Source organism: Bidens hawaiensis, unplaced genomic scaffold, assembly GCF_021521415.1.
Source record: "Bidens hawaiensis isolate Kalapana, Puna unplaced genomic scaffold, B.hawaiensis_p1.1 tig00006555_1, whole genome shotgun sequence".
NCBI classification, from domain to species: Eukaryota; Viridiplantae; Streptophyta; class Magnoliopsida; order Asterales; family Asteraceae; genus Bidens; species Bidens hawaiensis.
Window position 1 is genome coordinate 311,784 of NW_027491442.1, and position 11,436 is coordinate 323,219.

The window sequence follows — 11,436 nt, forward strand, 5'->3', positions numbered from 1 at the left end:
TATAATAAGAACTGTTTTCTGAATTTGACATATCATGTTGAGACGTAACTTAATATTCCAAGTTTCTTTACCATAAATTTTCTCACCAACTTAAGTCAAACTAGAAATCAAATGTGGCACACATAGTATGAACGAGACCAAATTTCGGACTATCAAATTTTATATATAAAACTACAAAGAAAGCGTGCTACTGACGTACACGTTATTATAATTATCATAATAAAATATATAAGACAACAAAATATTTATGCGTGAACTGTGAAGTTTGGTTAAATATATATATTTTACGAGTATGACGGTAGTAATAAGCAAGCAAGGTGAATGTCGTCTAGATATAGTAGTAACTAGATTCACCCTGTCGGCAGTTACTTCTATAAATACCAACTCAATTCCTACCAATTTTCCATCACCAAACAACATAAAAAAACACACACTCATGACCACACACATAGATGCTCTATGGCTTTTTGCCCTTGCTTCCAAATCTAAATGCACTTCCATCAACTTCTTTTTATTTATCACTATCTTTGCACTAGCTTGTTATATCAAGATCTTGTACCAATGGGCTCGACCGGGCGGCCCAGTTTGGTCAAGCCCCAGGTTCAAATCCACCATCCCTGGCCCTAGAGGCTACCCTATCATCGGCAGCATGCAGATTATGTCCGGTCTAGCGCATCGGAAAATCGCTGCTGCCGCAGTCTCGTGTCGCGCCCGGCGCCTCATGGCGTTCAGCTTGGGCGAGACACGAGTGGTTGTCACGTGCAACCCTGACGTGGCTAAGGAGATTCTCAACAGTTCCGTTTTTGCTAACCGGCCAATTAAAGAGTCAGCCTATAGTCTGATGTTTAACCGAGCCATCGGGTTCGCTCCCTATGGGGTTTATTGGCGAACGTTACGACGAATAGCCGCTACTCATCTTTTCTGCCCGAAGCAGATTAAGGTGTCCGAAGGTCAAAGGATGGTTATTTCGTCTCAAATGAAGGAGATGTTACATGAACAAAATAAAACAACCTTGTCCGTAACGGTTCGTGATGTTTTAAAGCGAGGTTCGTTATGTAACATGATGTGGTCCGTGTTTGGACGAAAGTATAGGGTGGACTCGAACGATGGTGGTTCGGTTGAGCTTAAGAAGCTTGTGGATGAAGGGTATGAGCTTTTGGGTGTGCTTAACTGGACTGACCATCTTCCATGGTTGACTGATTTCGACCCCCAAGGGGTTCGATCGCGGTGCTCCAAACTTGTTCCTAAAGTTAACCAGTTCGTCAAACAGATCATCGATGAACACCGAGCTCAACCTTCTCAGGATACAACTGACTTCACCGACGTCTTGCTATCGCTTGAAGGCCCCGACAAGTTATTCGAACCGGACATGATCGCGGTTCTTTGGGTAAGCAAACAATATATTTCTGTTGATCAGTTTTTCATGTTACTATCAGAAAAACATGATAATATATATGAAAAACCTATAATTATATGCGTACCTGTTACAGTAAGAATATTAGTAACCGTATCAGAGATGGATGTATAGATGCATCCTAACAAATCATGAAAAGCATAACATGTATTCTTTGGTATTTGAATACCTTAGCTTAGAACAACAAACGATAATATAATAATAAAGAATAAAAACAAAGAAAACTAATCCTCTTAAAAGTGCTTATTTAACCTAGTAATAAACAAATAATCCTAAAATATATTATGAGAAAATTCAAAGAAAACCTTTTTGGAAATAATTAAGAGAAAAAACATGACCAACTAGGTAAGGTAGCTATGTTTGACTTGTTCCGTTATCCTTGCCATATTTAGTATCTTTAATGTTTTTAAATAATAATATTATTATTATCATTCAAACAGGAAATGATATTCCGAGGAACCGACACGGTAGCAGTGTTGATAGAGTGGATCTTAGCAAGGTTGGTGCTTCATCCCAATGTTCAAGCAAAGGTTCAAGATGAACTAGACCGTGTTGTGGGTAGGTCACGTGCGGTGACGGAAGCTGACATCACGAGTTTGGTGTATCTACCGGCCGTGGTGAAAGAAGTCCTTAGGTTACACCCTCCAGGGCCACTATTGTCATGGGCTCGTCTAGCTATCACGGACACAATAATTGACGGTCATCAGGTATGTTACGGAATACATCTATTGTGGGACTACCTTACATGGCAGATCTACAATTCAATCCCAAGCTAAAAGTAACATTTTGTATAATTTAGGAGTGAGTAGGAGTTAGATTGTAATAATAATAATAATAATAATAATAATAATAATAATAATAATAATAATAATAATAATAATAATAATATGGCCCAGGACTAAAAATGTAAAATTGTATAGATAAAGGATTAATGATGTATCTAGTTTAACGAACTCGTGGTTAGTTAGTTGATACCGATATTAATACCAGTATAACCGAATGATGATGTGTGCTTGATTTGATCGAATCTTTCTTTATTTGATTCTATCTAGGTACCAGCTGGGACGACTGCAATGGTGAACATGTGGGCCATCTCGCGGGACCCGGAAATCTGGAGCGAGCCACAAGAGTTTCGACCAGAAAGGTTCTTGGATGAAATGGAAGGGTTAATGGACATATCGGTGATGGGTTCGGATTTGAGGTTGGCTCCATTTGGGTCGGGTCGAAGAAGTTGCCCCGGGAAGAGCCTTGGGCTAGCTACGGTGAGCTTTTGGGTGGCGTCATTGTTGCAAGAGTTTGTGTTTGAAAGATGTGATGGGTACGATGTTGACTTGTCAGAAGTATTGAAGTTATCTTGTGAAATGGTGAACCCACTTTGTGTTACCTTGCGATCAAGGCCTAGGCCCACCACACTTCATGGTGAGGTCTAGAAATGCATAATGTTGAAACCAAGAAAAAACAAAAAAAGAAATAACTAATGAAGGGAAAAAAAAAGGAAAATAGGCAGTGTGCCAATTAAGGTAGTGACTTTGGGTTTTCTTTATTATGTTTTGTAAGGGTTTGTTTTAGTGTGTGTGTATTTTGATTTTATTTTGGATGTATATATTCCTTGTAAAATAAATACTTATAATATAATATGTTTAAGTTTGCTTAAACAAAAACTAAAATTAGAGGTGAGCAAATAAACCGGTTAACTGAACTGACTAAAAAATTGAATCGAAACCGAACCAGTTTGAAATCGATTATGTAGAAACCGGTTTGGAACCAATTGAAACCGTTTTGTAACTTTCTCCCCCAAAACCGGTCCCAAACCAGTTAACCAAACCAAAACCAGTCAAAACCGGGCAAAAACCAATCAACACCCGAGCCGAAACCGATCGTAACCTGGTCAAGAAACCTGTTTCAACCCGAACCGAAACCGATCATAAACTGGTTTTGACTTTTGTTGACCAAACCAAACTGGTTTCAACCCAAATCGGTTTTAAGTTTTAAACCGGTTTACGTACCTCTAACCATTTTGGCCACATGTACCGTGTACATGCACCCTCCTCAAGACCAATTAATTTAGTTCTAAACGGATAATATACATAAAAACATTAAAAATCGGTGATTAGCTGCTAAAAAGGATTACAAATCACTTAACTAGTGTTAGCTTCACAATTTGTATTGATAAACCATACAAATGAATAATTGACGATAAAGTCGAAGATTGTCTCTTTTATAATCTTGTTAACTTGGAAGACCGTATCGTTTCTGAATTGTCAAAGAGTCATCAGTATGTCATCGCAATAGCTTCCACCAAGTATTACTTCTTCTAAACAAGTAATCTTATAACCAGGTTGATCGGAAAACATAATTCGGTTGAGTATATATGAACCGATTTGGTAGCATGACTTGAAGAAAAGTTTAGTTTTATTGATTATTATAAAGTGGTAAAAGAGTATTTGGCAATAGCTAGAGTATAATTTTCTTTTCATTTTTACCTTTTTAACAAGTAAAAGGTAAAATTAAGTTATATGCAATTGAAGTGCAAAGTTATCCAAAGTAATTAATGATGATATAAATTTACCTTTTTTATAACAAATAAAAGGTAAAATTAAGTTATATGCAATTGAAGTGCAAAGTTATCCAAAATAATTAATGATGATATAAATATGATAGGGATACCATCACTCTATATCAAGGCATTTATAGAAGCAAATTGGCAACCATCCAAAAAGGACAAGAATCAAGTGGTTTTTGTTTTCTAGTTATTATCCTTTCATTATTTTTATGTTTGGTTGTGGGATTGTAAATTTAGGTACTTGTGTCATAAGTCATGACGGCCTGTAAATAATTTTTTTATACATAGTATGCTATTTTTTTTAACTATCAACAAAATTTTATTCGAAGTACTAGCAAGGTACTAGTGAACATCATAACCATGCGAACAATAAATAAACTATAACTACATACCCTCAAGTTTCGTCCAATTACACTCGTAATTATGATTATACATTAAACGCACACCACCTATCCCATGTTAAATCCGGCCACTTAGACCGATTTTTTACCCACAAATAGCTTAAAGTCTTGATCTCAGCGATCACACTCTTTAAGTTAGGCGGTTTTCTCTCGAACACTCAACAATTTCTTGTACACCAAAAGCGCCAAATTGTTGTTAAGCACACCGCGTGGAACGTCTTTGCTTTCTACTCGACAATAACGCATATTTATGCAATTCCAACAAATCCCGAGTCAAAAAGCAAAGATTGCCGGGGCCTTAAACCAATTAGTAATAATACTCCAAAATTGATTGAGCAAATTGACAAGATACAAGCAGGTCTTCCGCCGACTCCATATCTTCTTCACAAATCGGACAAACAATCGACTCTACCGCAACGCCTCTTTTAGCCAAAGAAAAACTTGTAGGTATATTTATTATTTTATAATAAGAATAAACATATACATGTATCATGTATGGATATTGATTATTTTATATAAGAAAGTAAGTAGAAAACTTGGTTAAATAATATTTTTATTGGTGATGTACACAAGGTGGAGGCAAACATAAGGCAATGAAGAACATTGTGACGTGTGTATATGAAACATTATTAGAAACATAATCGTTGGTGTTCCAGCGTCTTTGGGACTAGATTACAGTTTAGCAGACAACTACTCACCTTTTTCTGGATTAATATAACTTTCATCAATCCTTGGTACTATAATATGTATTGTTTCCTTTTCAAAATGACACATTTTAGTAATTTATAAACAAAATGTCGACATCATCAAGAGACAACAATAATTTTAATTAAACAGTTGATTCTTTTTAATATCAAATTTTCATTGCTTGCAGCTGAAGCAAATATTCGCTTCGAGGGCTGAGGATGTAATTTGTACAAGTAGGAAATCGTTAGTCTCGACATAGTAAGATGATGTTCTTCATGTGTCATTGAAGTTTCAGCGAGAAAGTAAGTATTTGTCTCTTAAAAAGTGAGATGAATTAGAGCGAACCGTCTTGCCTTAATATGTGGGAGAGGTTGAATATTTATACTCATCTATGATTCTACATGCAACGTGAAATTCTCGACTATACTGGCAAAATCAAATAACTACTAGCCCACACTGCTAGCCTACAAATTTTGATATTGCATCATATGTATATAATTTAAATTGAACAATTATGAAACTTTGTTATGATTTTGTAAACTTTGTTTTTATTTACATTCAAATTAACTCAACTCAATTTAACAGATTGAGTATCCATACATGTTTCATCTTTCTCATTTTATTTTAATTTTTTCTTAACATTTAAAAAAAATTGTACAAGATTAGAACATTGAACAATTTAGAGGAACCAAAAAGAAAAAAAAAACATTGAATTAGTTATTATTTTTCATTTACTTATTAACTCATGCACCCTCTATAATCTTACATTCTTACTACTAAATCTACATATATGTCCACCATGAGACTCGAACCCTCAACCTTACAAGCATAAATTCTTTTTGAAAACCTTGATACCCTTAGACTACAAAGTCTTTGGTAAAAAGAAAAAAATAGAGTTAAGAACTTTTAATAACACTAATGGAAAACGTACTATTGGACGTCACTTTCACTTAAAGGAACCCATAATATTGAGTATAAAAAAGAGCGAAACATTAATTAAAAACAAAAACTATTAAGGACGAAGCGGTGTTCTTGCGCTGCCATCTATCCACGTAAAATGAAGTAAGGGTGTGAAACGAGTACACCGAATGGTCTAAGAATCGTAAGGCGGCTAAAGAATCGTAAGGCGGGTTTAATACTATATAACGAAGGGTTAATCTTGATAAAGTTTAAAATATTAGAATTTGAGTTTGTGTCGCTTATTTAAGTTTTCTTAGTTGCTTAAAGCTGTTATGTTTATATCTCTTTATTAGGATATGTTTTAACGATGTTGTAAAAGTAGGTTTACAAGGTCAAGTACTCCCCGAGTACTCGCTACAGGTATGTCGCCGATTGGAGTTTCTTTCACTCCGCCTAGTTATGAAAAATCAATCAAAGGTGATCAACCTCAACCACAATCACAACTATTCAATGAACTTACGCCGATTTTGACTTAAAAAATAAAACATAATTCTTATTTCTATAATATTAAAGAACAAATATAATTTTTTAATTAATGATTAACAAATTTTAGAATAATTTATTGTTTAAAAATGTATTTCTCTTATTTAGGTTGATATTCACATATTTTGTTATAAATATTAGCCGTTTAAGTTTAGAGTTTGGTATAAATAATTAATAAGATATTGTAATTTCGTTGTTTAAATTTTCGTTTGAGTTAATAATATTGAAAAAGTCACGATGATTCACCATAAAATAATCAGATTCCCATGTTGTTTAATACAAATTTCCAACATATATAATATAATAAAAGGTATATGGTCTAAAAGTTGTTATATAACTTTACAAGAGGTGTACCTCAAATATAGATATTAAAAAGGCTCTTAGTCAAAATCATTAAAACTGATGGAGAAAGAAAGAAGATCTAAGAATAAAAAACTTTTAATATAGATGCGGGTCTTTGTCCCTTGTTTGGCCTCTTGCAGGATCTTCCCTGATCTTTCGGTTATCCATCAGCCACCACTAACTATTTTCATTTATTTTTCTCTATAAAACAATAATAAATAACTCTAAATTAAATCCATATAATTCATTACTTGCAAAAGAAAGAGAGCATCCACTTGCTGTCTTGCTCCTCTCTACCACATTAAAAACCAAACATCCTATGACAATTTAAGTTGTAAAATATAATATACTTAGGAAAGACCAAGACCAGACAATAACTTGTACGTAAAATACTACTTTCAAATGACCAAGACCAACAAGATCAAGATTGCAATGTTTTAGCACTAGTTACTATCACCATTGATAGATAATAAAAAACAATACGAGTAGTGGCGAAGTTTGGACGAAAATGCGCGAGCGTCCCCTAACCCATATATGAAGAAGTCGTGCCTCTGAATATGAGGCCCACGAATCGTAATTAAAAGAAGCTAAGCTTATAATTGTCTATCAATTTGACTTGAATCCATAACATGTTGGCTGGTGACTATCTCGTACTATGCCACAATATTATACTGAAATATTTAGATAAGCATATTAACATTAAAATTTATATTGAACAAAAGGATCCAATTGTAACAGAGAGGCAGGTAAGCGAATAACAAGTTGTCTCGCCACCCCCTTTTAAATGGTAAACTCGATCCTGCTGAAAACATGAACATGCAAGAGATTTCTTGATATTAGACCAAAGACTTGTTTTATAACTAACACTTAGTTAAAAGCAACACAAGTTCCATAAGAAAGTGTGTTTGTTGGCAACTAAAGAGATCGAATGCTATTTGGTTACCATCAACAATAATAACTCTATCAATAGGACTCTTTCAACAATAACTTAACTTAGTTATTACAAGACAAGTTAATTCTTATTGCGGTTGTTGCTCATAGCATAAGTTACTAGTGATCACAATTGCACCAGACAACATATTTGTTGCCGATAATAGTTGCTAGCGATATACTCTTTCTATTGACGATCAATTCCTACCGGTAGCAAATTTCTACCAATATACAGTTCCGGATCCTACTAATGCTCATCAACTACTAACAAACCAAGCAACTAAACCTAAATTAGCGTACACTTCACAACTTTTAACGTGAATAAATTTTTTATATAAATTTTCATTCAGTATTAAAAAAATCCAATTAGTTGCTGTTAAAAAATAAATAAATAACCAATTAGTTAAAAATAACTTGATAACATTAAAATTATAACAGAACAATTACCCGATGGTGTTTTTTTTATTGTTGTGCTATGTTATAATTTCCGTTAAATAAAACTTAATCATTTATAAAGGTTTAACTAATAAATGGAAATATCCAACTTATACCTTACATAGAGATTTTGTCATGAACAAAATTAAGGGTTTTTGTGTAAAAAAAAAAGAACAGAAATCATAATGTTATTTTTTTTTTCTCTTTTGAAATAGTCAAACCTATTTAAGACCATAAATTGTTTAAGGATGAACCACTTTAGGACCACTCAAAATCAGTTACAACTAACAACATAAGTGGGTGAAAGAAGACCAAGTTCGTCCTTGTCTTTTGGTTTTTGTACTTACGTATCTTGGATCAATTCACAAGTTATACGGACACCAATTTTTGTAATATATTACACCAATCATTTTTTCTCTTTTTTTAAATAATGATCAAGAATTCAAGATCATAGTAAGTTAAGGTCTAGCAAATGACCAATTCCATCCCCTAATTAACTAATGTCGTGTTCATAAAAACTATTGTAATCATCCTAAAACATAATTCATAATTGCGTTTACGCCTGAGCCTGGTCAAAACTACATAAGACTACATCTTTCCCTTAAGTTATTAGATAAATACTGCAATTGGATTGTTTGTCGATCATTGTAAATCATAATATCCACAGGGGCAACGTCCCTTGACGGGGGTACCGGGACAACACCCCCGATAGTAGGTCCAATGGAAGGCAACCCTTGGCTGAGGTCGAGTTGTTTTAAATTTTCATATTTTGTAGCATGTAGATCCTAAGTCCAACTAAGGGTTATTTTATTGAATTTGAACTTCAATATGGGTAATTGTATTTGATAGTTTTCAATCCTAATTCTGCTTATACGAACTGATCGTCACTTTTGGTCGTTACTCTAGTTCAAATTCGCTCTAAATCACCATACAATTCTTGTCTCATCTGAGTTTTATCCTATTGATTGTCTAAAGAATCATCCAATAATTTCAATCTGAAAGTGTATTCTTTCATATTATCCAAGCAAAATTTACCCCAACAATTCACAAAGTAGCAACGATGTTAACCATTTATACATAAGCAAATCGGTTAACATAAATTATTCGAAACTTGGAGTATCTTTATTTTATTTTCTTATATTTGTAATATTGGCATCTATACATAGTTTCAAAGAATAAATTGATATTTTTAAAAACATAATAAGTGGTAGATTTATTCCCGTCCTCGAGTCAATGAGGCAGGTTGGGCCAATCTCGAGTAATGGGGCACTTTAGTTGGCCAGGTATCGAGTCATGGGATTGTGTTAATTAGTTAGTATGTAAACATTATTTGTATTTTTTAAAGTTGTGATTATGGTTAAATGAGTTTGTAATCAGTTTTAAAGTTATTTTTTTTTTCTGGTTATAAGATTGAGAGTTATTCAACCCAAATTCATTGTTTTCGTTTTCGTGAGGTATATCAGTTCGTTTTTGAATTAGAACTTCATGATTTACAAGAATATGACAGAAATACATGTTTAAACCGTCAAATTAAACAAGAATATGATAGATACACATGTTTTTAAACCACTTTCGATCGGGTCAACCCTACCAACCCGATCAATTTTCTCAAAACCCATTAAACCAAGACCGTAACACCATAAAGCAAATAATCAAATATAACACATTTTGCTCATCAATGTTTGTGGTATATAATTTTAAGACTTCTCAAATTAGTCGGTAAAGCCTCAAGTCACATACGGAAACCATAACAAAAGTGCACGTGTTCTTCCCGACAAACAAATATTTGGCACTACTGGAAAAAGGTAGCATGCTTGGATTCATCATTAAGTTACAATTTAAGTTCCTAGTGTGTGGGTTCTATCAGCATAGTAAAAATAGTGTTCTTAATTATTATTGTCATTACTATTATAATATATAACAATTAAGAAGTTTGGTGTCGGTAAGTTCTGATTAGGTCACTTGGTGGCACCGTATCGGTTCTTGTCATTTTTTTAGATACGATACCGTAACGAATATAACAGACAGAATCCACGTAGACTCACAACCTCAACTCACGGGACTGACAGCGTTCGGATTTTACCAAACCAACACCACCCCATTAGTCCACCTCAATTTTTATATTTTTACCGTTTTTTTAAGGCTCCGGTAGTGTATTGAGAGTAACCTAGCCAACCAAATTCATGTTAGTTACCGCCTCAATGCCCTGGGCCGACAACACTTGGGTTTACCATCGCCTGGGTTAACCGACCAAATAAACGTAATATATTTTATTTTTATATGTAAACTTTTGGATTTTAACGCTCGGGTTCAAGGGCGTCTATACCTTAACAAGTTTAACCAATAATGTCCGAATCATGTTGACTCACCATCGTAACGCTCGGATTTTACAACACTCGGGTTTCAACGCTGAGGTTTTACCGGCTGCCATGGCGCAAAGCGCATGGTAAATAGTAGTTTTATAATAAAATACATTATGAAATGAGAAAAAATAAAATAACTGCTACTCGTCTGGACAGTGGCAAGCAAGAACAGTCACAACTATTGGCGATCCTTCTAGTGGCAACTGATTAGTGGCACCCGCGCCAAACAGCAACCACAATGGTGGCAATTGAACCGAGCGACTCAATACCATAAGCCGCTAGGCGAATCACGACTCAAACCTCACAAATGTAAAGGTGATGACGCGAAGTGCAAATTGTGCGTTCAAAACTTCACATTGCACTCGCCACTCAGACACTTGTGTGCATGAAGTAATCTTTAAGGTCCTTCCTTTTTTTTCCCTAAATGGAAACATTGTCCATAGAAGGCTTTTACTTATACATAGCTCAATGTTTTTTTCTTTTACTTTACTTTCCTCCTATGTCCGACAAGAACCCGTTTTCCTCCCCATTTTGTTCTAATTTTGGCAGTTTTCTGTATGTAAAAAATACAACTTGAGTATCAATATCTTATTTATCTTATCTATTTTTGACACGGACGTTTGTTACGAAACTTTCACATAGTAAAATGCAAACCCATAAAACAATATTCATACAAGTCTCCATTACATATAACTATTTGCATGATGACTATTTATATAAACGATTAAACGACAGCAAACATTTACACAAGACTCTTTGACTTTGTCAACTCCTCATGCTCATGTCCATTATCGTGTTGGGACGGTTATTTGATTCTGCAAGTACTTTAGGAATCGTAAAAACTTAGTTTTTAATAAC

The 11,436-nt window shown here is 34.2% G+C and overlaps 1 protein-coding gene across 1 annotated transcript; it reads left to right on the forward strand.

The window, feature by feature from the left end:
- Positions 1–430: 430 nt before the first annotated feature.
- LOC143632943 (cytochrome P450 78A9-like) lies at positions 431–2,885 on the forward strand. Its single transcript, XM_077101350.1, has 3 exons — positions 431–1,387; positions 1,855–2,121; positions 2,467–2,885. The coding sequence occupies exons 1-3, from the start codon at positions 437–439 to the stop codon at positions 2,842–2,844; spliced, it is 1,596 nt and encodes a 531-aa protein (XP_076957465.1). The 5' UTR covers positions 431–436; the 3' UTR covers positions 2,845–2,885.
- Positions 2,886–11,436: the final 8,551 nt, after the last annotated feature.